This window comes from Scleropages formosus, chromosome 5 (assembly GCF_900964775.1).
Source record: "Scleropages formosus chromosome 5, fSclFor1.1, whole genome shotgun sequence".
NCBI lineage: Eukaryota > Metazoa > Chordata > Actinopteri > Osteoglossiformes > Osteoglossidae > Scleropages > Scleropages formosus.
In genome coordinates, this window is record NC_041810.1 from 24231813 (window position 1) to 24259145 (window position 27333).

At 51.2% G+C, this 27333-nt stretch overlaps 2 protein-coding genes across 5 annotated transcripts; both read right to left on the reverse strand.

Moving 5' to 3' along the window:
- Positions 1–333: 333 nt before the first annotated feature.
- On the reverse strand, positions 334–11709 carry LOC108942444 (AMP deaminase 3-like). The gene is made up of 15 exons (XM_018765839.2): positions 11381–11709; positions 8764–8956; positions 8508–8679; positions 8137–8302; positions 7727–7946; positions 7320–7449; positions 6871–7065; positions 6213–6344; positions 5243–5406; positions 4937–5063; positions 4531–4694; positions 4329–4449; positions 3947–4120; positions 3762–3872; positions 334–3038 (listed from the first exon to the last, which is right to left on the reverse strand). Exons 1-15 carry the CDS (start codon positions 11436–11438, stop codon positions 2862–2864), a joined length of 2304 nt encoding a protein of 767 aa, XP_018621355.1. The 5' UTR covers positions 11439–11709; the 3' UTR covers positions 334–2861.
- A 3204-nt stretch (positions 11710–14913) lies between these two features.
- Positions 14914–20099, reverse strand: LOC108942244 (uncharacterized). Of its 4 annotated transcripts, none has more exons than XM_018765419.2 (6): positions 20037–20099; positions 17989–18068; positions 16494–16807; positions 16027–16139; positions 15834–15935; positions 14914–15666 (listed from the first exon to the last, which is right to left on the reverse strand). In XM_018765419.2, the coding sequence occupies exons 4-6, from the start codon at positions 16125–16127 to the stop codon at positions 15447–15449; spliced, it is 423 nt and encodes a 140-aa protein (XP_018620935.1). In that variant the 5' UTR covers positions 16128–16139; positions 16494–16807; positions 17989–18068; positions 20037–20099; the 3' UTR covers positions 14914–15446. The 4 variants fall into 4 exon arrangements, with proteins under 4 accessions (XP_018620935.1, XP_018620936.1, XP_018620934.1 ...); XM_018765420.2 differs by having other exon boundaries at positions 16494–16754; positions 20037–20093; XM_018765418.2 differs by lacking the exon at positions 20037–20099 and having other exon boundaries at positions 16494–16754; positions 17989–18223.
- Between the last annotated feature and the right edge of the window lie 7234 nt (positions 20100–27333).

The window sequence follows — 27333 nt, forward strand, 5'->3', positions numbered from 1 at the left end:
GCGGCAGACTGGCGTCCCGTCCTGGGTGTGTCCCCTCCCCCTCCAGCCTTGCGCTCTCTGTTGCCGGGTTTGGCTCCGGTTCACCGCAACCCCACTCAAGACAAGCGGTTTCAGACAGTGTGTGTGATTTTCCGTAAGGCTGAGAGCGAGGGTACACATTTCCCACAATGCACTTCACCTCACAGTCTCTCTCACACGGGCACTTGGCACAATTTTCAAATGACGTCTCCCTTTGTTGCGCCAGCCTGAATGTCACGGCCTGTACCGGATGTGGCAGATCATATACATGGCTCTCCAGATGGATTAAACACAAGTGCTACTAATAATCACGCACCGAATACATTTTCTTTTACTCATTTAGCAGATACTTTTCTCAAAGCGACGTACATCTTGGGAGAACAATGCAAAGAGTTCATTATGGAAATCAACGGAAAGAGACACTTGGATGCAGACGCTTGATTGTAGCGTCCAGTCAGTTTGTCACATTCCACCATATGAATCAGCGTTCGTCACACGAGTAGATACATAAAAGCCTTTCCATTATTAAGCAAATTGTTACTAAACATTATTAAATGCAACACACGTACATGAGAAGATTTGCATTGGTCTCTTCACAGTACTGTGTGTGCGTGTGTGTGTGTGTGTGTGTGTGTGTGTGTGTGTGTGTGTGGGCACTGACAGTACGGTATTTGCATTACTTACAGTACTGGTTATGTGGGTGTGTGTGTTTTCTGCAGCATGGTGCAGCAGGCAGCTGACACGTGAGGACAAGTGTGTGCTTGCCCTCCGCCTACGGCTTCTGCCTGTTGCGTGTTTGATGGATGGTGGGTCTGGAGGAAGGGCAGGGAGTTTCTCGCTGTGTTACTGCTGGGAGCTCCTGCAGTGGCGACACACACGTCACGAACAGCTCTACGGGAAGGATAACTGACACCGTTCTCTGACATCACCTCTAAGGGAAGAGAGGGATGACTTTTCCCATCATGCAGCTGTCGAGCCTTTAGAGGCTGTTCCTCAGGTCTCGGCGACTCGCCATCTGGTCGACCTACAGGAGGCAGCGGAGAGCGAGTCCCGGATCACGGCAGCTATGCCGAAAGACACGCCGTGCCGAAGAGGTGGACTGGCTGTATGGACCGCGAACGGGACCGAGGACGGTGAGAGACACGGTGCCAATTGTCCACCTGGGAAGACGTGCCCCAGTAATACCTCTGTACTTATGTAATCATACCACTGACATTCTTGTGTCTGACCTCAGCCATTCACCATTCAAAAACTGAGATTTATTCTGCCCAGGCTTTCTACACTGTACTGGCCAAGATGTGCATATCTGAAGTGACATGATTTCTCAGGTGAAGGAGTTGCCTTTTTTAGTCACCATTATGGAATAATTGCAGTGAAATAGAATTCCTAGACCAGCTTCTGTGGGTTTAGCATGTGATTAAATCTTTAATTTTTATAACGTTTCTGTTTTTCCAATTAGGAAGCCAGCGTTCTTGTAAGAGGTGAACTTGTTGTCGGCAAGGTCTTCCAACAATCCCCGATTTAAGGTTTTGTGTAACCGGGGACTCCGCACTTTTCTAGGATATCAGGATGTAATTTGGACAGGATGTGTTCTGGAGACTATCTAGTGAATGAGGACCTCAGTTTGTTCTCAGCAATTAACTTGCAATCAGGAAGGAAGAACTTCTTGGCTGAAATGCCGTTCTTTCATGAGGTTAATAGTCATGCGCTGGCCTTCAGGAGTTCCTCAAATGTCTGGGTTCCAGGCACTGGCCGGGTGAGGGGCGATAACGGTGTGGTGCTCAGAGGAGGCCGGGTGAACAGAGCCTCAGTTCCTCACGTGAAGCTCACGAGAGATGGAGAAGCCCTGACCGGGCAGAAGACACACATCATCGCAGGCCTTCTTGGTGCAGCACCGACCCTGGTGACGGGGTCGTGGTGGAGACAAGGAAGTGCTTCTTTGCATTTTTCTTTCTCTACACTCTACATGAAAGTGCATCAATTAAACCCTGGATCAGTTATTTTTCATTCTTGTTTTTGTATGGGGTCAATTTTAAACAGCTTATTTGTGCCTCTCTACACATTTGTTTTGTGTGTGCGGAATCTTTTTAACTTCTTTCGTGTGTGCCTTTCATTTTCACAAGATTTCTCCAGCGCAACTGTTGCACCTTGATCATGAACTTGCAAAAATTGCACACTCATGATTTTTGACACTGTGATCTGCTTTGCGTTACACATCACGGAAAATGCCCGCATGTACATGTATCTGACAATTTTCTCCAAAGCGACTTACGGTGTTAGTCTGCCTACAATTATTTACCCATTTATACAGCTGGGTAATTTTACTGGAGCAATTCAGGGTAAGTACCTTGCTCAGGGATACTACATCGACGCGGTCCGTAGGTATGGTCGGCGCTTCTCACCATTTCCTCTGCATTGGGCTGAAAAGCTCCCTTTTATTAAGAAGTTAACTTAATAACTTATGGAGTTATTTCCTCCTGCCGAGCAGCACAGGACAGCCAGTGATTTGCACAGCCTTTGCCGTGTCTAACAAAGACAGGCAGAGAGTTCGGACCCCGAGGGCCCAACGGGGGCTCCCATTTCCTCAGTCCGAGCACCTGCTGCCTAGTGGAACCCATGTGGTACTACAATGGCCACGTTACCTTTGTGGAAGGAAAGCAAAGTAATAATTGACATAATAAAGTTGTTCTGCATTTGGATAAGTGAAGCAGACAAACCCAGAGAGTGGTGTGTGTGTGTGTGTGTGTGTGTATGTGTGCGTGCATGACCTTCTCCAGAGGTGTTACAGGTGCGGGTTTTGATCCCAAACACACATGGCTCGGTGCTCCTCTCTAGAGTCAAGCCTACTCGGTCGTTGCGGCACTAGGGACGCTGTTGATGGCGTCCAGCAGGAAGCTGAGCTCATTGTACAGTGTCTCGAGTCGGTAGGCCATGCGGATCTGGGCCACGTTGGTGAGCCGAATGTCGTTGCCGTCCGGCCCGTCCCACAGGTAGCGCTCGCCCAGGAAGAGCTTCTTCTCCTGGGGCGGGACAGAGGGTGCAATGCAGTCGTGAGCAAACATCCTGGCCCCACCCTTCCCGCGCACCACCCCGGACGCCTGAGCGCAGCAGGACGAACAAACGCGGCTCGGTTTCACCGGAGTCTCTGCTGCATAGAAGCCCCCCAAGCATTTCTCAGAGTGAGTCAGTATTTCCCTGGGGAAGCAGAGGGATGGAGCTGACAACCACGGATTGTATCTCCACTGCTATTACACAGCCAGCTGTCCCTTTACATTTACATTTATTTATTTAGCAGATGCTTTTCTCCAAAGCGACTTCCAGTGAACTCTATGTAGTGTTATCAGCCCACACACCTTATTCACCGTGGTGACTTACACTGCTAGATACACTACTTACAAGGGGTCACTCATCTATATATCACTGGAACACACTCTCTCTGTCACTCACACACTAGGGGTGAACCTGAACAGCATGTCTTTGGAGTGTGGGAGGAAACCAGAGCACCCAAAGACTTACACTGCTAGATACACTACTTACGATGAGTCACTCATCAATACATCAGCGGAACACACTCTCGCTGTCAGTCACACACTGTAGATGAATCGGAACACCATGTCTGTTGACATAGGGAGGACTCCTTTGCTCCAGGAGTTCTGAGCACAGCCAAGCCATAGAGCGTGAGTGCAGTGGTGAAAGCGGTGAAGGAAGCGGACTACGTGTAGCGTGGCGCCGGCTCTCGGTACCTGGTGCGAGAGGCCGCTCTGCAGCACACTGTTGCGGGCGATCTCGCACAAGTCGCAGGTGCTCAGCTTCCAGAGCTGCGCTGCGATGGCGTACTCCTCCATGAGGGCTTCCTGCAGGACACACGGTGGGGTGAGGCCTCGTGCACGAAGCCCCGCCGATACCCCGCCCGCACACAACGCCTCACCTTGGTGTAGTGGAACTGCATGGGGTCGTCCGTGGACAGCGATATGCAGAGCCCCTTGCGCAGGAACTCGCGCAGCGGGTTCTTGGAGTACTCCAGGAAGAGGCTGTTGTTGCTGAGCGGCGACATGGCAATGGGCACCTGGGCCAGGTAGTACAGGTACTGCAGCACGGGACTCTGGGAGGCGAGAGAGCAGAGAACCGGAAGTGGGGTGCGAGCGAGTCGAACGGAGGCGGTCCCACGCCGGCGTAGAGTCTTTCCTGCCATTTGTGGGCTTGCTGAGTCATCGCGGGTTGCGAGTGCTCAGCTACAAATATGTTTTAGAAAACAGGTGAGCAAGGTGAACAAGTTTTCCGGAAAATACGAATAAGAGAAAAATCCGCACCTCCTTCAGCTTGAGGCCGTGGGAGATGTTGTCGGCAGTAAGGAAGGCGCAGGCCAGGTGGGTGATGGAGCCGGCCTCCCCGCAGTGCGGACGGAACTGGAAGGTGTTCAAGCCTCGTTGCCTGCGAGGGACGAAGGGCTCGTTCAGAGCGAAAGTGTGTGTGTGCGTCTCCTGCTCTCCCCTGTGCAAGGCAGCCACTCACTTGCGCAGGTTGTTGAGCACCATGATGTTGGCGTACATGTGGTACAGGTAGTAGCTGTAGGGCGGGTTTTCCTCCGTGGTCCAGCTCTCGGGTCTGGGGCTCTTGTAGGAGAACACGTGGTCACTGTGCTTGGACTCGTCGTCCACGCTGTCGAACCCGGTGACCTGCATCAGGAGAGGGACACGTGGAGAGCGGAGCTGAGCTCATGGAGCGGACGAGAAGACTTGCGGAACAAAGGAAGCTGCAAAAGGCAAATTCAGCTTCATTCCTCATACTTTAAACACGTGAAGAAGTCATTCTGGCTCTGACAATATTCAAGCTTCCCTTTCCTCGCTCTTCTTCTTCCTTTTGCAGCCCATCTGTACGGTCGCCGAGAGCCGGCTTCCGTTCGCTGTGCATTACTCACGTATTTGAGAAAGACGTGCAGCTCTTTGTGCTGCTGCGGGTTCACGGTGGCCAGGAACAGCGGCAGGAAGATGTTCTCCAGCAGCTTCGCGTAGTTTGGGATCAGGTTCTTCACTCTGAAAATGTCGCTGGAGGAGACAGATGTTCATGGCTTTGGATACTTTACGCTAGAAGCTGAACCCAGGGTCCCCTCCTGCCCCGTGACGCTGAGCTCCCACAAATTCAGAGCTCCTTCAGAAGCATAAGCCCAACGAGACGGCCAACCTTTCCCCATGATGCACCTGCGCTTCACAGCCGCAGCACTTACTAAATCCTGGGAACTTGGATCATCCAGCGCATGTTGGGCGAGCACATCCTCTGCTTGATGAACCAATTGGCCAGGTTCTTCCACTCGCTCATAGACCTGCCGTAGATGGACAGGCGTGGTTCGGCAAACTGGTACTTGCTCTCCTCCAGGTCACAGGCCACCTCCTGTGAGGAGTGGCGGTTTAGGTAGCTGCTCTTGTCAGCAGACGTTGCGTGTTCTAAACCGTGTCTCTGAGCAACGAATGAGCCTGTGCAGCGTTCTGCTAGACGAATGAGCGGAAGGAAAGAGTCCGTACGTGTGCTTCAGATCTGATTCTGATTCGGATTCAAAGTGAACACAAAGCCAAGACCCTGGCATGAAACATTTTTACTCTTTGGATCAGAGCTTCCTCACTGCTTTGGTGACTCAAGTTCTGCTTTTCTGCATCCTGGTTGCCCTTTCAGTGCGCAACTTCACACTTTCTCTTCGGCCCCCCAAGAGCAACAGGGGAAGTTGCCGCATTTATGCTGACATTCAGTCAGTTGGCAGACACTTTACTCCAAAGTGAAGTACAACTCCGGGTAAACAGAAGCGCACGAAAAAGTAAGGGTGACACGACGTGCAATGCGCAATCAGTTTGTCCGGAACCACCATTTCAACCTTCACACACCTACAGGTAATGATATGCGACTCTACAGAACAGTTAAGAGATGGAGAAACAAGTGGCCCTGACTGGGGTATGTTTTGAGAACCGCCTTGAATGTCGAACGAGATTCAGCAGTGCTGAGGGGCACACAAAGCTTATTCTCCAAATTCCCCAAACTGTGACTTTAATGAGCTGCCGCAGCTGGTTTGCTTGAGAAACTGAAGTCACGAGTGAACGGTTGGCTGAACGGCTTCAGAAAACACATCCAACAGCAAACAGACCAAAACCGTGATACACTTATGAATTTTCTGGAAATACATCACGCAAAGTCATTGAGAGCAATACCTTGATGAGAGATGCAAAGTACTCCCCGTTGATGTAGTTGTCAGTCTTCAAGTAGATCTCCCTGAGCTCACTGGCCCCCACTGGGTTGTACTTGGCATTGAACTTGTCGAAGCGATGAAACGTTTGTCGTCCCTGTAACGGGAGAAAACCCGGCGAGTGACGGTCGCGTGAGCGAACGCTCCGCCGCATCGTTGCGTGAAACAGCAGCCATTCCGAGGCCAACCGGGCCACTAGACGATCCAGTGGTTCTAGCTGCCGCTGGGGAGCAGGTTTGAATCTCACCTCCTGCTGTAGTACCCTTGATGAAGGTACTGTTCATTTACATGTATTCATTCAGATGATGCTTTTCTCCAAAACGACGTACAATGTTAGTCCACCTGCGATTATCTACCCATTGATACAGTTGGGTAATGTTACTGGGGCAATTTTAGGGTAAGTACCTTGCTCAGGGTATCACAGTTGGAGGTGAGGATCAAACCTGGACCTTTGGATCCAAACGCAACAGCTGTCCTACTCTGTGCTTACCCTGAATGGATACAGTAAAAATGACCCTACTCTATAAATGGGTGCATGAGCGCAAGGAGCTCAAAACTAAGTCGCTTTGGAAAAAGAAAGAAGAGAAGAAGAAATAAATGTGAGTGTAATGCGATCTCCTTACAGCGTGTACGTCCAACGAGTCAACGGTCAGGTCATAGGGGTCCTTCTTCAGTTTGGCAAACACCTCCTTGAGGGTCAGCTTCTTGTTGTCTTTTTCCAGCACCACACGCTCCGCGTCGTTGTGGTAGGTGCTCTGGATGAAGCTCAGCAGGTGCTTCTGGTTCATGCAGGCGGCGGCATGGATGTGGGTGTCCACCTGTTCGGAAGTTAGCACGCATGTTAGCACGCAAGGGCCTGTACGAGAAGGAGCTGGGCTGCCGGAAACAGGCGGGATGAGGTGTGATCCTAGAGAAGACCGCGTCCCATTTGGTGATGCTGGGTAGTCACTGTCCTTGAGGGCTGCGCAGAATCACCAGTCATGAATAATTGGAACCATTTGTTCAGATGAGCTTACGTTTGAGCCCAAAGCACAGTGCAGAATTTGTCAGGGTTTAATACCCCACGGCTGACCTTCCTGACATTGTAGAAGTCTCGGTGTGACACAGACTTGAGCTCCTTGAGCTCAGCCATCTCGTTGAGCATCTCATGCAGGCTGAACTTCGATCCTAGGAAGCTCAGACGTCGGTGGCAGTACGTCTTCCTGTCAAGACATGATAAGGCACCGCAAGTGACCACCGCGAGCTCACTTCCTCTCTCAACTACGGCAGACTCTTTTAAACAGCTTCAGCTACAAGGCGTCGTCGTGAAACACGAAGGTATCATTGAGATTCACAAACCTGAATTCGGTTTCTGGGCCATCAAGCATGAATTATAACTGGTAGCTCTGCGACAACGTCTACAACCTAGTGAAATTGCTTAAAATTATACTATTTTTTTAATCTTTTCGGCACTTCCTTAGATGTGCTCTTGTGACTCACGTAGGCCCATCAGCGATCATGGCAAGGATGTGGCTGAGATCGATGGCGAAGGTCTCCAGGTCGGGGTAGGGCAGGCTGTGCGGTTGCTCTTGCTGCAGTGCTTCGTCGTCCTTGTACACGTGCACCACCCCATCCTTCAGACTCAGCTTGTAGTGGAGGTCCTCGGGGATGCCCTCTGTGCTGTAGGGGTCCACCCCTTTATTGGGGCTGGGGTACATCTCTGCCAGGAGATATGTGACCACGTCAGCCCGTGTGATGCAGCTACAGAAAGCGTCCAGCTGTGAGTGTAAGATCTCAGTGCAGGGCAGAAATGAGGTACAAGTGCAGTGCTGTGGATGGTATGACCCAGGCAGCACGAGCAGGTCAGGTGTGCTCAGCCTGGCTCATGCACGATTCATCCGGACATTTACCTGGCAGGACCTCGTCCTCCACGCTCCACTTCTTGTTTTCCGCCCTGCGCAGGAACTGGGCGGTGGTCCGGGGGAAGCGGTGGTACACCAGCTTGGAGTACTTCTCCCGGATGACGAGGGCCTTCAGCAGGGCCTTGGCAGCCTGTTCATAGTCGTCCACCGTTATCTGGCACGGGGAGAAAGCGTCGAAGTGGGTGCGCAGCGCACTCAGGAGCTACCCTGTGGCCCTTCCTGCCAAGAACTGTGCTCATCCTTTTTGTCTCCTGACTCAACCCCGTTCGTCTCTTTTCTCGTTTTTGCCCGAAACGGTGGCAGGATGTGAGTGAGTAGCAGCACTGGCCCTGGTGATGGGGCGCCTGGGGGACCCTTACCCCAGCACAGTAGTCTCCGCTGATAGTCACCCTCTGGTATTCTGGGGTAATTTCCCACTGGGAAGTGGGGCCAGCGCAGGAGGAATCCATCAGTGTCCTTGCGGACGGGGGACCCTCTCCCTCAGGAGGTGCCTGCATGGACATGGAGCGCATCATCCTGAAGCTTTTCCTCCTGGAAAACAAATCGGGAGGTTATCGAGGAGAACGTGGCGAGGCGTGCCGAGCGGGACGGGTGGCACACAGGCCTGGGACCCACCTCCTGACACAATCCTCCGAGCGCTGCTCCGCCAGCTCCTTGAGCAGCTCGTGCTCCTTCGCCTGGTTCACACTGATGGGCAGCTCTTCGGCGATGGCGAGATTCGACATCATGTGAAAGACCTTCTCCACCTTCTGCCGCACGTCCTCATCCACCTCGCACAGGGACATCTTGGGAAACAGCCGTTGCACGTCTGGGGAGACAGCTCCCAGTCAGGGCCACACAAATCCCTGTCCTGCATTGGCCAGAGCCCTGCTGAAGGCACCGGGCTTTGGAAAACAAAGTGCCACGGGGTGAGATGGTGAAAGACTGAATGCGTTTCAAAGCATACGCAGTGGTGTGTGAGTCAAAGCAAGGTGCATAGCCAGTAGGAGTGGACACACTCTCTGACCTCTGACCTCTTACTCTGGCTGTCAGACAGAGCTTTGGTTGACGTGCGCATACACAGGTAATGAGTGGATGCGGGAGACTGAACGCAACACGGGCGCTCACACTCCTTCCAGCTCAAACGTTGTTTGCAGAAGGACAGGTTGACTTTGCTGCTCGCTCAGCGCCAGCTGCGTCCCATTGCCAGGTGAGCATTAGAACACGGGTGTCGCCTGTATGAGTCAGCCCTGCCGCAGTGCCTGGAGCGCCATGACACGTGGAATCATGGGTACCTGGGCCTGCGGTTGGTTGCAGTTGGCTGCGGTCCTGTAGGCACTGGGTTCCACCCAGAAACCCAGATTAATTGCGATGTTGATCTTTGCTGGAATGCAAGGTATGTCTCGAAATACAAAGGGTGCTGTGACATTGCCAGGCCAGGTGTTTATTTACAGGCAAGCAGTCTTCTGTAGAGCGCCCTGTACTTTGAGACCTTGGCAGAAGTACATTTACATTTACAGAAGAACCAAGTGGAGCATGACGGCGCTGCTTCTCTGGTACCCGACAATGTGCTGCGTTGACAGTGATGGCTTTCGGTCCGCAGACACTTCCAGGCTCATGAATGAACCCGTTGGCTCTGCACCATATGCTTCACGTGCTTCACGTGGGCAAACGGCCCCGTTGGGTCACCAAGGCCCACCAGGCGAAAAAGTTGCCATGGGATTGGCTGGCTGGATTGAAACCCAACTCCCCTGCCGTTCCAGAAAATGACGTGGAAATAGAAAATGTGTGAAGGAAAGGAGCGCTGCTGCAGGATGTCCAAAGCCTTGTCTCACCTGAGGTTGTGTCACTTGTTCATGAGCGTTTCCATTTCAGCAGGAGTTCTGTTCGGCAGCAAACTTGGATTGTTCTCCTTCCGTCGTTGAGTAGCAGTGGTGAAAATGACTGGTTTGTCAAATATTTGTTGAGTAAAGTTGCTGCTTGTAACGTGCACCTGCAGCTCTGCTCCCGCGTGAGACGGACATAGTAAGACGTGATCGGTCCTCGCCTAGTTGTCATGGCAACAGCGTGGCGTCAACAATGAGCACCGAATAGCTGCAGTGAGGGTACGATGTATTTGACAGCTCTAGATGTACCGGGGCTTCGGGGAGGAACCTCAAAAACATGTCCCGGTGTTATTGACGCCGAACCCCCAAGTCAAAGCCCCACCTGCCATGGCATGGATGGGCCAGTTTGTCCCCCGGCGTTAGTGCCACACCAGCTTTAGTGACCTCTCCACTGGCCCAACATGAGAGTTTAAGCTTTGCCTCCTGTCGCACTTCGTCACGCTGCCCTTCCCTGCCTCTCCGTTCCTGCTCTGCATGGCTCCTAACGTTAAACGCGCGCTTATCACCCAGTGCTTCAGGTCTCCGCCGAAAAACGGCGCTGAGAAAATTGGCTTCGCTGGCGTCTCCGCCTTGTCAGACACTGGCACTCAAGCGGAACACCCACGCCTCCAGCTGCAGCGCAGCACAGGAAGGGCGCCTTGGTGGGAGGAAGAGAAGCGCCCGGCGCTATTCGAGGTCCAGATAAGGGTGAAGCGCTCAGCGCCATGGCACGGTTTCCTTCGCGTGGTCCTACGGCCCCAGAATTGTGTGTGTGTGTGTGTGTGTGTGTGTGTGTGTCTGCGCTTTGTTCCCATTTCCTGGGTGAGCAGCGTGAGGACAAACACTCGCTCAGTGTTCAGCCTTGTTTGCCCTGTTTCTTATTGCCTTCTTGCCAATATGTGAGCGGGGGCACGATAGTGAGGAAGCGGGTCTCATAACAACGCAAACACACGACGCTGCTGGTTCCCCTGACCGAGCGCCCACCGAGGGTTTCTGTCTGTCCGTGTCCGCGTGACGATGACGTGTCCCCGCTTGCCGTGCTGCGTTCGCAGAGAAAGAGTGGCGGAAAACAGCGTCTCTGTGGCTCCAAGTAGAGCTCAGGCGTGACGCGGCAAACGAAGACGTGTGAGTGACAGTTTTCCGCCGCGCTGTTCACGGTCAGACAGGGTAAAGTAAAACTGTGCTGCCCCCCCGCCCAGTCCTACTCCACATTCACCCTCCAAGCTGCATGTTCCTTCCCTCAGATTATCTTTGCACGGAAAGCGCGCGAGCGACCTTCCGATGTAGGGCCGACCCGAGGTTCTCGCTGAGACCCACCGGGGAGCCGCAGCGGGGGGCGACAGGTGGGTCTCAGAGGAGAGTGTGAGGAAGCCACCGGGGCGCCTTACCCTTCCCCAGGGAGGGGGTGGACTTCTGCTTGCTTAAAGGTGGGTTTCTCCTCTTCATCTTTCGGGGAATGTGGAGCGGCTGTGCACGCGAGAGACAGACAGACAGGCCGATGGACGCTCGCGGACGGATGCTGGCTGATGGAGGCTCGTCGATGGAGCACGGAGCGCTAGGAGGACACTGAAGGGGTGCCTCGTGGTGCGTGCCGCTGGTGGGCGTGTTGGGGGCGGATCTGAAACCGGTTCCCCTGGCTCAGGGTGGTGTGTTGGGGCAAGTCTGCCAGCTGTTCCCCCGGAGTGTTGTTTTCTGCATCATGGGAAACTGGAGGCAATTTGATGCAGAACAGGAAGAAGAAAACCTCAGACCGAAGCCTTGAAACTTAAGCGTCATCTCAACAGCTCAGGTTACCGCAACTTGCCAGCGCAGAGCAGGGTAAATGTGAGCATCTACAGCAGTTGTTTCCTCGCAGCGAGGACTCTCTGGGAGAACAAACCTTCCAGAATGTTCCTCCAGCCCTCTTCTGCCATTCGCTACGGCTCTCTTGGCTCAGGGCTTCAGCAGTAACGAAGGTCCTGTTGTTTTACCACATTGACCCAAATATTCTTGAGAGTTTTCCATGATTCTGTATGATCTCCTGTTATATCTCCTGTGACTGTTCCTGGGGGGTGTGGTGGCACAGCAGGCTTGTCTGGGTCCTGCTCTGTGTTGGGTCTTGGGTTCGAGTCCTGCTTGGGGTGCTATGCAATGGATTGGTGTCCCGCCCTGGGTGTGTCCCCTCCCCCTTCAGCCGTATGTCACCAGATTAGGCACCGCTTTGCCAGGGCAAGCAGTTTCAGACTCTGTGTGTGTGTGTGTGTGTGTGTGTGTGAACCTTCATGTTCCTCACAACAAGACAGGACAAACTGCTATGGTTAATGATCACACAATTCCAGGGGCATTGCAGTGTATAACCTTTCAATTCTCTACCAAAAACAGATGTTTTTAAATGATTAATTATTATTACAACAATTAGTCATTTGTTTTTATTTACAGCAATTCAAGTAGGTTTCTGTGTTTCAGCACAAATTCTCTGTATCCATTTTAGTGGAATCGTGCAAAGCTCTATCAGTTGTGGGTGGTGGAGTGAGTAGCCTCACAGTGTGTGGGCTGTTCAGGTGTAGGTTCAAATGTGGCGCCGTCTGTGTGGGGTTTGCATGTCCTCCCCACTTTCGCGTGATGTTCCTCCCACTCTCTGGTGGACTGATAAATTGTGTGTGTGTGTGTGTGTGTGTGTGTGTGTGTGTGTGTGTGTGTGTGTGTGTGTGTGTGTGTGTGTGTGTGTGGCTGTCCTGTGATGCTTCGGTGTGGGACCTTCCAGCCACCTCTGAACCACTGTGACTCTGGTGAGGAGGTGCACTGACTGACACTGGATGAGCACAGGTATAAATTAATGCAGCTATTTCAATACATACTTTAATATACGTGCTGTGTTTTGTTCTCTCTGTTCATTACGTTCCACACAAAAACGAGGAACAGAAAACATTTGAAAACACTGAGCTGGGGAGCAGCTGTAGAGCAGAGATTTTCTAAAAAGCACTTGTGAAAATCCAGATGTGAACAGAGAATTTGCAGTAGAGTACAGAGATAATCACGTGGACTCATGATGAACAGAATGATCCCAGAGGCCTCATTGCGAGTGAATGCAGTGCCTCCTGCTGGTCAAGTGTACTTACAGCAGCCAGTCACCACCAGCGTCTCTTCTCCACCTGTCCACACACTCCACGCACCTTCACCTGCTCTTATAATGGAGCAGCTAAAATTTTTGAAATATACACACACAAACATTTTCGGAACTGCTTGTCCCATACGGGGTTGCGGGGAACCGGATCCTACCCGGTAACACAGGGCGTAAGGCCGGAGGGGGAGGGGACACACCCAGGACTGGACGCCAGTCCATCGCAAGGCACCCCAAGCGGGACTCGAACCCCAGACCCACCGGAGAGCAGGACTGCGGTCCAACCCACTGTGCCACCACGCCCCCTCTATTTGAAATATATTCCTTTAAAAATATATGCGTTAAAATAGTTGTGTAAAAGGCACAAGATGACAAGAGGCCACTATTGTGGTCCTCCTACTCAGGCCTGAAGAAAGTTGGTGTGTGAGTGACCCAAAGTGACTCAAAGCGTCCACAAGTCCCCCGGGAGTCCCAGAGTCGCCACGTGTCCAGGAGGCTACTTGGCACAGCTGTCACTTCCCGACTTGCACCGATTCTTCTTAACAGGACAACGACTGAAATACAGAGAAGGGGGTCTGAGCTGTTTCGGCCAAGGTTTGAATCTAGGTTAGTCCGTGTGGAGCTTGCAGGTTCTATGTGCAGGACGGCCTGAAGGCAGCGCCGTTGTCGACGGGGACTGGGGGTCAGACGGCAGCGGAGGCGGAGCCTGAGGTTACGGACGCTTTAGCAGCGGCCAGAGCTGTCGGGTCCCGCTCGGCCGGCGCTACCGTAGTGCCTCTGGCCAAAGAGGTATCTTGCTCTCCTGGTCATGAGGACATTAGCTTGGACTTCTCAAAGCTGACCAGGATGAAGTAGGGTGGCTGGAGTCACCTGTACTATGCTGGGGGTGCCGGGTTTGATGGACATAGCAGAAAAAGGCCAAGAAGATCATATGGTGACTACTTGTGTTAAAGCAAAGCTGTGCAACAAAGTGCTCTTGATTGCTACCTCTTGTTCCAACTGCTCTGTAAGGGTTGTTTTTATTTATTGGATTTTGTTCACGTGGTTTTGTGTTTTGAGTTATTTGAGTACACTGAGTTACGTGTTGGTATTATGGTTATTTTATTTACAAATGTTGAGTTGCATATTTGCCAAGCGCTTTTTTTAATCCGAGTCCATAAAAAAGGAAAAAAAAAAGAAAAAAAAAAGAAACTGAGCACATGGCAGCTCGGTGTGACCTATTTAATGGTGACCCGCAGGGGGCGCTGTACAGCGGTAAGTGTTGCCCGGCATTGCTTTGGTACCCATCCTCTCCCGCTCGGATGCGCTCCACATCCTTAACATGTGGCCCAGTGCAGGAATGGAAGCCCAAGACATCCTCCTGGGGTTCGAACACCAACATGGTCTCAGCAACGGTCCAGCAACGACCTGTAAGCGAAGGAGCTCAAGGTAGCAATCAGAGGGGTAATAAGAGTGCGGCCGCAAACGGCCCCGGTGGCAAGAGGAGTGTGAGACCGACGAGCAAACAGCCAGGTGCCATCGTCTGCAGCGTAAGCGAGGTATGAGAGAGACAAGTGTCTTGCTCCACAGGCTTGGGGGTGGGGTAGGGTGGGGTGGGGTTTCTCTCTGGCACCTCTGTGCCGTGAATCTGTGGTGGCGTTTGTGGAGCCACAGGTGCGGCTGACATGTGCAGCAGCCCCGTGAGCGAGAGATGGGCCGAAGGTGGGGGGGCGGATAGGTGGCGTGCAGAAAAGGAATGCAGGCACCCGGGAGGGCACAGCTGACACCCCCCCAACATAGGCATGTGGCCAGAGCTCATGATTTACGCACAAGTTTATTGTGTGACAGAGAGGAAACACAAAGATCGTGTAGGAAAGCGACAAAAAGACGTGTATTTCGGAGGAGCCCAGTTTTCCACACTTTCTCTGGACACAAACGCATGAAAAAGATCAAAATGCCCTCAGACTCCTGCTGTATAAAAATAGTTAATCTCCACAAGTACAAGTACAGGCAACGTATAAAACCTTTAAATAGTGCTTTAACACACTCCATCTTCTATGTACAAAAGCAATAAAATATATTTCTATACACAAATACACATCGATTGCACACTGTTCTGCAGGAAAACCCAGTTCAAGTATAAAAGCGTCACGTTGCCACTAAAATCTACATCTTGGGAGCCTTTTGGTCCACATTCAGCGTCCTGACGCCTGTCCTTGTGTCTCTGCAGTCCTGCTGTAGGATGGCCCCCCTGCCCTCTAGGGGGCGCTCTTGTCCTGGCGCCCCTCCCCCCACAGCAGTCTCTCCGCGAAACATGTGCAGCGGCCGGCCGGCAGCCCTGTCCATGGTGGTCCTTCCCCTGCTGCCGCTCCGGCTCATGTCTGCCGCAACTGGACCCCATGGTGGCGTGACCCAGGTAGCGAGCGGCGCCTCCGACCGTAGCCGCCTGCCTCGATCTTCTCCGGGGGCGCGTTGCTCCTCTTGGTCTGGCGGTCATTGAGGGTGTGCGACAGGATGTGCACGGAACACGTCGCCAGGAAGCAGGCTGGCCGGAGAGCCGGACTCACGCTGTTGCCGGACCTTCGGAAGCGCACGCTGGAGGGGGACAGGAAAGTCAGTGCACGTCACGATCCTGCTGCGGTGCTCGCTCTGCTGCTCAGTCATGTTTGACCCACATCCCGTGGCCTCGCGCTCTGCCCCGGCATGAAACGGCAAGTCCGTGGTGAACAGTGCGTAAGACCTGAGAGGAGCCACAGTCTCACCTGGGCTGGGGCACTGAGGTGTGTTCCGTGTCCACGCCGCGGTCCAGCTGAGCACCGTCGCTCCCGGTTCTCCGCGTCCTGCTCACCAGCCAGGCTGTGAACCTGTACGTGACACGGCAACGGGTTTAATAGGAATACAGGTACCAGATGCACACGGGCCTGCTTGGGGGGGGGTCAGCGGGGTGCTGCTCACCTGTCTTTCTCCGAGCTCCAGGTGAGCTTGGCGGCGTCCACGATGGACACAGCAGCGGCCAGGAGGCAGCAGCACAGCAGCATCTGAGGGAGGATGTTCATTGCGACCGGATCCTGAGGAGAAGATAAACAGGCTCTGTTCACCAGGGGCCCTGTTCAATTAGCATAGCGCACCCCCCATCCCCACACAACTGCCCCCACGCTCTGCTCGCATCTCCCCTCAGGTCACCCTCAACTTGCTGACATGACTGAGGTTCCGAACACCATGTGTTTTTCCACGTGTTGCAATGGCATTACACACTGCTGTGGTGTGTGAAGCATCAGCGATCGCTATGCCTCCCCCCCATGACAACAAGGGCAAACACACAAAGCGAGTTAGACTTCTCAGTGCACGCACGCACACACACACACACACACATTTGTGCCTCACATGATAAGAGCCGCTCAGCACATCCTGTGTTGACATACCTGCGTTGTCCCCGTCAGCCGGAGCTCTCGGGCAGCTCTGCTAGTGGTCTGAGGCTGAAGAGCAGCGCAGGGCCCTTTATAGCAGCAGTGGGCGGGGCTTGCGCGCGCACGCACACGCGCACACACACACACACACACACACACACACACACACACACACACACACTCACTCAGCCCCACAGGAATGCTGAGACGTCCGAGAGCCGGGGAGACGAACTGCACCGTGCAGCGCAGCGGGAAAGTGCTCGTCTGGAGCTGATGCTGTGGGTGCAGATAGGCGTGGGGTCAAAGCCTCAGAGTCCTGAGGTAGGGACCTGAGGAGCGGTGTGGTAGGGACCCAAAAAAATGGTGGGTTAGAGATCCGAAGAGCGGTAGGGTAGGGACCTGAAGAGTGGTGGGGTTAGAGACCCAAAGAGCGGTAGGGAAGGAAGCTTATTAGACCCAATTACACACAGTTCAGTTTAGTAGAATTTTATACGTTTAAAAATCCTTTCTGCACTTATGAATTCTTACGTTTACTGTGTTTTCCGAGAGTTTTCTAAAGATAGAAGGAGAGGTGCTGGTACTGAAACCACAGCCTGTTTCTGTGAGGCTCAAACCCTGGACTCCCATCTAAGGCACGTTCCTTCTGCAGCCCAACAAACTGATATATAACCAATGAACAAACAAAGAGCAGCGGTTTGGTGTTCTTGTGCAAGCGGAAAGAAAGCAATCTGGACAATCTCTGCAGGGCCAGCAGGTGGCGCAGTGCTTAGCGTTGTCACGCCGCAGTCCTGTAAGCTGCTTTGGCCAAAAATGTGGGTTAAATAAAGATTTACTATTATAGGAATAATAGTAATAATAATAATAAGAAGAAGAAGAATTTTGGGGGTGACCACTGCCTTTGTAGTTTGTAGTGCTGATAGCAGGACTGCTCGTGGGCCTGTGATATCCGCTGGTGGTGTGTTCGCACTCCATGTTTGCGCGGTGTTGCTCCGATTTGAACTCCATGTGTTACATGTTCTTCTCCCACTGTCACAGAGCACAGAAAGTTGTCAAGCACCCGTAGTGTAACGGAGTAATAATTTGATGGCGATTCTATCATTTTCCGAGATCCCCGAGCGAAGCGGTAATTTCACATATTTCCGCGATTTTATCCTTATTTGGTGCGACGTTTTGCTTGCGCAACGGCACCCTAATGTGGCCCTTATTGACTTGCTGTGTGTTTTGCCTGCTGTCTCCTGGCTGGAGCCGTGATGGCTGCACTGGGAGCATGCGTCCTCGGCATACAGGATCCAACTGTGGTCAAATTTAGGCCAGGCTACTTCAGCCGCTTCTGCTTGCTGCGATACCTGTGTTGGCGGAAGACGAGTCTCTCTGGTTATTAAGAATGTCACTACATTGCCTCATGAAGGTCAAAATTTTGACTTTCATTAAACTAAATCTGTTGTCTATACCGGACTAAACCTTTCTTCATCTTAACTGCCCATTAACGGTCAGCCTGACCACTGCTTACCTGGTCCCGGTTGTTCAGATCAGCCCAGAGAGTCTCCCTGTCCTGTGGGTCTCGCGGTGCATTTCCATGGAGACGTGATGCTATGAGAGGGGGAATATTACAGTTCAGTATAACTTGATTCTCTGTAGGCACCATCTGCATCTTAGAGTGTGACATGAGGGATGTGAAGAAACAGAGAAATTCATTGATGTTAAAAACATGAAAATCTCCATCCCAGGATGAAAGTTGCTCTACATGCCCCCAGAAATACTGGAACAAATATAAAAGTGATTGCAAGCAGAAGTATATATTATATTTACTATTATATATAGTTAAGATGGTGGCATAGCAGTAACAACCACTGCCCTTTTGTATCCAAAGGTTGCAGGTTCCATCTCCAACTCTGGCTAAAGTACCCTTGAGCAAAATGCTCCAGTAAGATTACCCAACTATAAAAATGGGTAAATAATTGTAACCTTAACATTGTAAGTTGCTTTGGAGAAAAGCACCAGCTAAATGAGTAACTGTAAGACTCACAACTTGGGTGCCATGATGACACAGCCAGTAGTGCTGCTGTCTCACAGCACTTGAGTGGCATTGAGAGAACACGGGTTTGATTCCCTGCTCAGTGGGTGTGGAGTTTGCATGTTCTCCTTGGGTCTGTGTGGGTTTTCTCTGGTTTCCTCCCACACTCTAAAGACATGCTGTTCAGGTTCACCCATAGTGTGTGAGAGAGAGAGAGAGAGAGAGAGAGTGTGTGTGTTCCACTTATGCCTGGATGAGTGACCCAGTGTAAGTAGTGTATCTAGCAGTGTAAGTCACCATGGTGAATAAGTTGTGTGGGCTCATAACACTACATAGAGTTCATTGGAAGTTGCTTAGGACAAAAGCATCTGATAAATAAATAAATGTAAACAATCTGCAAATGAAAGAGGTTATTTTAATATTCAATGAGTTCATTCCTGTACAAGGAATGATGTCAGGTTTCGCAACACTCAAGTACAGAGAATTCTGTGCTTTTTTAGAATAAATGCACAAAATGAGTGAAATATGGTCCATAAAAATGGCAATTTGGCCCTTGGCAAAATCACCCACATCCTCACACTGGGCCCATTTTTCCTGCTTCCAACACATGAAATCCAACCAGTGACTGTTGACTTGCTGCCCAATACATCCGAGCCCTGGACAGGTGCCGTTGTGACGAGATAATCTGTCAGTGCTTTTAATCTTGTGGCTGATTGGTGCGCATCTACAATATATCTATCTATTAATTATTATATATATATATATATATATATATACACACACACACACACACACAGTATTATATAGTGTGTGAGTGACAGAGAGTGTGTTCCACTTATATATGGATGAGTGATCCATTGTAAGCATATCTAGCAGTGTAAGTCACCACAGTGAATAAGGTGTGTGAGCTAATAACACTAAGAATTTATTGGAAGTTGCTTCGGAGAAAAGCATCTGCTAAATAAATGTAAATGTGAATATATATGTATATATGAGGACGCACGCGCTCTACTCTGAAGCATTTTCAGCCACCTTGCTAAGGCTTAGGCCGCGTTAGGAAGTACATACTTGTGGTTTTTTTTGCGTTAACTGTAACACACACTCACACCCACTACAGCAGCGCGTGAGTCGGGGCTCCGAAAAACCGCGCTCAGCTTCTCTTGGGCGCGAGGCCGTTCTGCGGTGCGCGAACATCAGAGTGGCGAAACCCGCTCGATGATGCGCTACTTTCTTCATTCGTGTTGTGTTTAAATGTACATGTTTACACAGTTTTGTAAATTTACTTAGACGACACTTCTGTGTGTGTGTGCGAGAGAGACGGGATTGCCCTCTGAGTCTGACACTGACTTAGTGACCGCTGTTACGGCGTTCACACTGAGGCGACGTCGTCGTGTGACGATGAAAACACATTTACTAAAGCGATGAGCGTAGCCTCCGTCCCTCTAATTGTCTGCTTGCTAGTTAGTAGCAGTGCGCGTGCCAACCTGTGAAATGTACCCTTTTAAGCGTGTTTTTATCGTCCTCCTCACTACAGTTACACTCACACTTTCCTCCTACTACTGCTGCGCCTTCCCCGCTCCGGCCCGTGCGCGCGCGCGCGCCACCGTGTTTGCAGCCGGGGGCGCGCGGACGTCTCGCGCACGCACACAGCGTGCCCCTCGGTGCCCGACGGACGCGGTCGCTCCGTGCGTCCGCGGGGCAGCGAGGCGCTGAACGGCCGCGGGTCCGAGGGTGGGTTGGGGGACGTGTCGAAGCTGGCGGACTATTTTACTAACCGTGGGCTCCGACCGCGACAAGGTCAAGGGGGGATGAGTTCTGGAGAGCGCAGCGCGCGAGCTCCATCCGTGGCGTCACACACGGCTTCCCGCGCGCGCTGCTGCCTTTTCAGCACCCAAGTTCAACTAACTAACTTCCTAAACTAGCTACGTACGTTACTAACTGGCTAAACTAAAGTCCTTGCTGGGCTCGGTGATGGAAGGGCCGGAGGTTGGTGGATGGTCACTTGGTTTTTGCTGCATTTTGCAACAGCCTGGCTCCACTTGTGCGTGTTCCCGCGCTCTGCGCTGACACTGACTGACAGTGGCTGTGGTCGGTGTTCCCTTTTCATGGGGAGTAGAAGCCGGGACAGAAAGAGCGTCAACCGTGCTTATAAACCACTTTCTCTTACACACATTCGGAGTGAATTTAAGTGCACCTATAGTGTAAGCGTGTCCCTCATAGGGAGGAAGGTCACTGAGCGACACACCTGAGCACCCAGGTACTTTGGAACACCTGCAGGATCCTCTTTGTGTGTGTGTGTGTGTGTGTGTGCACGCGCAGTGGACAGTGATGTGGAATCTGTACACTTCACTAAAAGTCCTATTAAAAAATCCTGCCAGTGACAGCAAAAGCTCACATTTAGAGTGGCCACATAAGTTTGCAGTCTCTCCTGCAAAATGAAGGTAATGAAATTGTAAGCGTGAATACCCTGCAATGATTAGGTACCCTGGTGTGGTAGAGGAAGAGTAAACTAAGTTGGAAATGGTCCTTTTTCACTTTGCTGATGGAAATGCACCTTGTCAGACTAAGATGTGTTTCCTCCTGAGTTTGGGGTTAGGGTATTTTATGTGGTTTAGGGTTAGCAGGTGACCTATAGGGGTGCGGTGGCGCAGTTGGCTTGGCTGGATCCCGCTCTGTGGTGGGTCTGGGGTTCAAGTCCTGCTGGGGGTGCCTTGCGGCGGACTGGTGTCCCGTCCTGGGTGTGTCCCCTCCCCCTCCGGCCTTATGCCCTGTGTTGCCGGGTTAGGCTCTGGCTTGCTGTGACCCTGCTTGGGACAAACACTTTCAGCCAGTGTGTCTGAGATGCGACCTACATGTTTTACAAGGATATCCACACTTGGTGCTGATCGTAAGGAACACAAACAGCTGTGCTGTGACTCCCGATGCCTTGGACCATGGTTTGGACAGCATTCATGCAGAGACCTTGTGTTGTATTATACTGTATTATTACTTTATCTGTTTAATTTTCTATTTTTATACTTGTTTGTTTTATATTGTCTAAAGAACTCAGGGAATACCACTACAATTTAATTGTATTGCACAGCAGTGCAAGGACAGACTTCAATTCAATTTAGCTGTCCAGCCCACCAGAGCCCCACTGCATTGCACCGTTGCACTACGCAGCCATGGCAATTTCACAAGATGCTAAAAATACGTGCAGTGTGTTTTTGTTCCACACTGTCACCTTGCATACTTTCTCTGGACCCCTTTGCAGTTTTTGATTGCTTTACTTACTGATGTGCAACAACTGTTCCTGGTTGTTTCTGCCTTGGGACTATCTGTTGGGGCATCTCACACGGGGCCACCGAAACCCGTAGTTCATCTGGGCTCCTCTGCTCAGAGGTCGGGGCACTTGGCTTCTGCCTGGGTTCCAAGTTGTGCTCTGCAGCCTCAACTCTGGTCGCAGCAACGCAAACTGTGCTTTACCGCAGTGTCCCCCATGACAGCTCTGTAACGGCACAGATGCTGTTCCTCGCAGCGCTCGGACTTGTGCCAGGAGCTCGTCAATCGAACGGCTTTATTGGAAAGCTTTAGAAGCACATGGTACTTATTCAGCTCATGTATGGCGTGATCAGGGAAAAACTTAACTGGGGAGGGATGCTTACATAAGAAGGCTGCAGGAAGGGCGATGTGGGTCAGATTGAAAGCAAGTATCGTTCGCCGCCTTGCGTATCAGTGAGCTGGGTTCGAAGCGTGAGCTTGTGTGCGAAGATAAATGAAAAGCAGATCAGCTGAATATTGCGCACAGTCCTATTAAAGGCACAAGAAGTTTGAGTTTGTCCTCCGTCCAGCTTTATGATGCATTCTGTTCTCAGCATCATAAACAAGTGTGAAGGTTGCTGCAAGTTCACTTTGGCTTTTGGGGCCGAATGACTCATTTCAGACGCATTCCTTGACCTGTCTGTGGAATTTCATAACTCTTTGTTGCAGTGCTTTCTCATCTGCTGACAGGGGTTCAAGGTCTCTTGTAGAGGAGCGTCTTCATACCTGTGGATGTTTTGATGAAGCCGCGAGTCCATTTCATGACTGTTGTGGTCAGTAAGCAAGGGTTACGTGTTTGTATTTTTGTTTTCATGCACAGTACAGGGTGAAAACAGCGCACAGACAGTAAACCAGGAAAAGCAATTATTTCCGCATACATAGTGTGAGGGCTCAGAGTCAAAAGGTTACAGCTGATCAGACCTATGCTGGAGCGGCACTTTCAAATAGGGTTCTGAAGGGGGTCCAGATATTCCAGAACTTTGAGTTGCCATGCAAATCAAATGTCAGTTCTTTGAGTGGAAGAGATGTACTGAACGCTTGTGGTCTACATGTGGATGATACAACATCGAAACTCTTTTCTTGGCCGGATATGTAGGAGTGCTCTCCTGAGCCCTTGTGTAGTGTGTAACTGGGCAAACTGGCGTTCTACCGGCTTTGTTCTGGGTGCAAAGCACATGACTCCAACCTGCCTCAGTCTTGAAGTTTTGCATTCGTTTGGTAGTGCGGTCAAGCGGCCCGAACGCAGACCTACTTGTCCTGTACCTTGTGAGAGTGCAGGCGTGCAGAAATTGTGCAACAGAGCTGAGAATCCCATGGGGGGCAGAAAAGCAAGAGCCTCACATTCCAGACTGAGAAAGCAAATGATTCCACATGCTCAAGTGCCTCCATCCATCAAACAGCTGATATTCATAGCAATACCCCCCTCCAAGACCCCCACCCATCCTGCTGCGCTTGCTATTGGTTGGCGTCTTTGTCGCGGCAGCTCTCCAGAGGTCACGGTTTGAGGGAGGCGGCGGCGGCAGCAGCATCGTTGCATCAAATGGGTTTAAACGTCTCCAGCGGACTGTACAGGTGAGGCTTTGCAAATGCAGCCCGTGCGGCAGTGGGAAGAGCGCGTGGCCATTGCGTGATTATTCTGATTGTGCTAATGCTGCTTCAAAATTAATCGCATTACTGCCCCCCCCCCCATGCTGAGTGTTGTTGCAAAAGCATTTGAAAGAGGTACAGAATATGCAGTCAGTCACGTAGCAGAGTGCTCGTTTTTCCTCTATCGTCCAGTCTAATGTTTGGCATTTCCCGAAAGCACTGACTGAAGAGGCTGCGGCTACAAAGTCTCGTTTGAACGAACATCACATCGTGGTTTCCTCCATGGCTCCAGATGTCACTCCCCTGACACGAGCGCAGGCCGCTTGTCCACATGCGTTTCGGTTTTGACGGCACTCTGGTCTGGAACCACTTTGAAGCCGATTCGTCGCTGGGGGTGCTCTGTGAGGTATTTTCATGGCTCGTGTTTGTAAGGGAACGATTGTCTGCCCGTCTGCGTTAAGTGCTCTTGGCCTTATTTTATGCCTTCTGCTTTGAGGGCGAGGGGATGCAGTGGTGCAGTGGGTTTGACCGGGTCCTGCTCTCCGATGGGTCTGGGGTTCGAGTCCTGCTGGGGGTGCCTTGTGATGGACTGGCGTCCCGTCCTGGGTGTGTCCCCTCCAGCCTTGCGCCCTGTGTTGCTGGGTTAGGTAGGCTCCAATTCACTGCAACCCAGCAACTTGGGACAAACAGTTTCTGACAGTGTGTGTGTGTGTGTGCTTTGAGGGCACTTGGTTTCTTTGTGTTGTTCTCCCTTGTGGGGTTTCTTGTGCTCTGAAACATGTTGTGATGCGTTTTAAGAAGCTTTGCTTGTGCATAATAATGATATTGACTTTTTACTTGAATGTTTCTATTAGAGTTTGAGCTACAAAACTTTAAATGTCACCATATAAATCAATTCTCAAACTGCTGTTCAGTGCTGACTGATCACTGATTCATCTCACATATGTGCAACTTGTGTTGATCACTGACACTGAGCAACAGCAGACAAGCTGTAAACACTCAAGTTGAATTAATGCAGTCATTTTTCTATTCTGTATGGGTGCTCTTTACTGCCATGTTTTGTCTTGGAGGGTCAACACAGGTCATGCATCTTTGACCCACACAGGAATTGTTGGAAAGGGAAAAGCGAAGAAAGTCCAGTTCAAACTGGAGAATCTTCCAGAAAATTCTTCACATCACCATTGTTAAAGTGAGGAGCCAGTGTACTTGGTACAGTCCTCAACCAGCACAGAGGTTTTTCTTCAGTAAGCTGGAGAGCTGCAGAAGCACAGCAGGGAGATGGATGTATGTGCTGCCACAACAAACATTTGCAGCAGTGATCGTTTCCTCCACCTTCACAACCCCCCTGAGCTATTTGCTGAGAAACGCTCATCTTGTGTTTTGACACCCTCGGTCGTGTCAGTGACGTCTGTGCCGCTTCCCATTGGTGGCTGTGAAGCTCAGACACGGGAACAAGTGTGGGGAAAAATAAATTGTACAACATTCCCGCAGAGCAGGAAAAACATGTTGGCTGGCACTGTGGGGGTGTCAGGAAACCAGCGTCGTCTCCCAGGAGAACTGCACCGCTAGGAAAGAATCTTGCTAGCGACAGTTGCGGTATGGCCTGGAGAGCAGCTGGGTCACTGCCACACTCATGGCGAGATGCCATGGTGGCTAGAGGTGTCACCTTGCAATTAAAAGGGGCTGTGTTCAGGTCCTGCGGTAGCTGTGATGAAGGCATTCAAAGGTGCTGGTTCACGGCCGCTCAAACCGTGGGTTCAGGCTGGCTGTCAGCAAGCCCATGGCTGGCTGAGCCCTGGCAGGTATTAAATCGGTGGGTGAGCAATGGTGTGCAGTGGCTGCTGTCTGTCTGTCTGTGGGATTCTAGCCCTGGCAGCATGTTTTCAGGGAATCGGTGTTGGCACCTCCCGCTAATTAAAGTTACGTGCTCGGAATTGCAGAGCTGCGCTCCTGTTTCAGCTACTGACAACCATAAAGGGTAGAATTCCGGAAGGTTGGAGCCCGAACAATTAAATAGCTCGTCCTCAGTTATTGCCCTCCAGATAACAATTACGTGGCACCGACCACCACATCAAAGCTGGAGCTGGCAGTTTGGAAGATCCTCTCTGCAATAACAAGCTGAGGGGTCCTTGCAAACGAGCAGGATTTTCCGCCTTTTCCTGGCTGGAAATCTGTTCCATTCCACAGCCGTAAAACTGATTAGACTGATGCTGAACAAACACGCAGAGCCTTTATGGAGCCGTATGACTTTGTTTCCTTGCGTTCGCATTAATCAGATGTGTGGACCGCTTGGCGCGGCGACGCTGACACTCAGAGTGAGTGACAGTTGCTCTTCGCTCACGCGACCTCATGGGCCTGATTGCTGCTTTGGAGTTTGGGGACAGTGACCGTCTGCTTGGACCTGCAGCAGGGGTGCCCAGCTCTTGGATTGCATGACACGGTACATCTCACTCACACACTGCAGTCCAGAAAGAAGGCAGTTCTACCAAACGCAGATGTTTGCTGTACCTTCTTAAACAGATCAAGGACTTCTGCAAATTGAGTATTGTGGGAAGTACTGCAGATGACTCAAAGGCAGCAAGACAGCTGAGCAAATGTGGACAGGAGGCCTGATTCCTGGGAGACCATGGCTGGACACTGGGCTGTCACTGGTACTGGCATTCACAGGAAGAGGAAGTCGGCAACTCCATAGCAGCCCACGTCTCTTCCAGACATGGTTCAGCGATGGCAAGATTGGCACCAAGACAGGCCATGCTCCTCACCAAATCTGTGCAAATAACTTACTATGCTTTAGTCCAACAGCACACGACTGGTTCAATTTACATCGAAGGCTCCCAAGCCAATAAATTGGCAGCTGCAGGAACATAAAAGCAAGGACTTCAATGCCGCAGAACATTCTCCGTGTAACTGTAGGCTGGGGCTAACAGATGAAGTGTGGTTGCTGTTGAACGCGCCCATGTCCCTTGCCAGCTCTCCTTTTCCACTTTCCCTTGGCATCGAACATGTAAACATTTCCTCTACAGCTTCTGATGTTCTCGTGAAATCCTGCATTCCTAGAGATGAAAGTGCAGCTTCACTGATGACCGCGGCTGAAGTCACCTGAACAGCAGGATAAGCAGAATGTGGTCAACAGGAAAAGTGCAGGGAAGGAGGCTGTGGCTTAAATTCCCATTCAGAAACGATCCTGCTAGGAAGACTACTCACTCACTTCCTCAATTCCCATTAAAAACATTACTATAAAAACAATCAACATTTTCTCACTTCTCTTTCTGGTTGGGAAAACAGCAGGAAAACAGTCATTGCACTGTAGCGGGACACATCCTTAGGGTTGGCAAGTGCAATTTTGTTGGGAACCTGCCCTTCATACAGACATGCAAAGGATGGAGGTCGACAACTCGAGTTATTCCTGTCCAAGGGGTCGGCAACACTGAGGACCCACGCAGCTCCTCTCTAAGATGAGCTGCATTTCCAACACAGCACCAGAGAGCAAAACAGGATCCCCTTTGAACTGGTTGACCAGTGAAATTTTGAAGATGGTTATTACCAATAACTGCTTGTCCAGTCCATCGGGACATAGTGGTTGGAAACACAAGGTGAGAAAGGATACCCTGAACAGGGTGCCAGTCCGTCGCAGGGTCACTCCAACACTGGTGCATATGTGTTGCAAACACTGTAGGGTTCTTACTGTGTGGAGTTTGCATGTTCTCCCTGTGTCTGTATGGGTTTCCTCTGGGTGCTCTGGTTTCCATCCACAGTCCAAAGACATGTTGTTCAGGTTCCCCCATAGTGTGTGAGTGACAGAGAGAGTGTGTTCCACTGATGTATGGATGAGTGACCCAGTGTAAGTAGTGCATCTAGCAGTGTAAGTCACCGTGGTGAATAAGGTGTGTGGGCTGGTAACCCGAGTTCACTGGCAGTCGCTTTGGAGAAAAGCATCTGCTAAATGTATGTTCT

What these genes read in the sequence shown, in the direction of transcription:
- LOC108942444 (XM_018765839.2), bottom strand. Translation starts at nt 11,438, where the DNA reads ATGAAGAGGAGAAACCCACCTTTAAGCAAGCAGAAGTCCACCCCCTCC. An exon ending in ACTCGTTGGACGTACACGCT is followed by an intron (nt 6,345 to 6,870) that starts GTAAGGAGATCG and finishes CTCCCGTTACAG; the next exon opens with GGACGACAAACGTTTCATCG. An exon ending in ACTTTGCATCTCTCATCAAG is followed by an intron (nt 5,407 to 6,212) that starts GTATTGCTCTCA and finishes CACTCCTCACAG; the next exon opens with GAGGTGGCCTGTGACCTGGA.
- LOC108942244 (XM_018765418.2), bottom strand. Translation starts at nt 18,144, where the DNA reads ATGTCACACTCTAAGATGCAGATGGTGCCTACAGAGAATCAAGTTATA. An exon ending in TGGAGCTCGGAGAAAGACAG is followed by an intron (nt 15,936 to 16,026) that starts GTGAGCAGCACC and finishes TGTCACGTACAG; the next exon opens with GTTCACAGCCTGGCTGGTGA. An exon ending in ACCTCAGTGCCCCAGCCCAG is followed by an intron (nt 15,667 to 15,833) that starts GTGAGACTGTGG and finishes GTCCCCCTCCAG; the next exon opens with CGTGCGCTTCCGAAGGTCCG.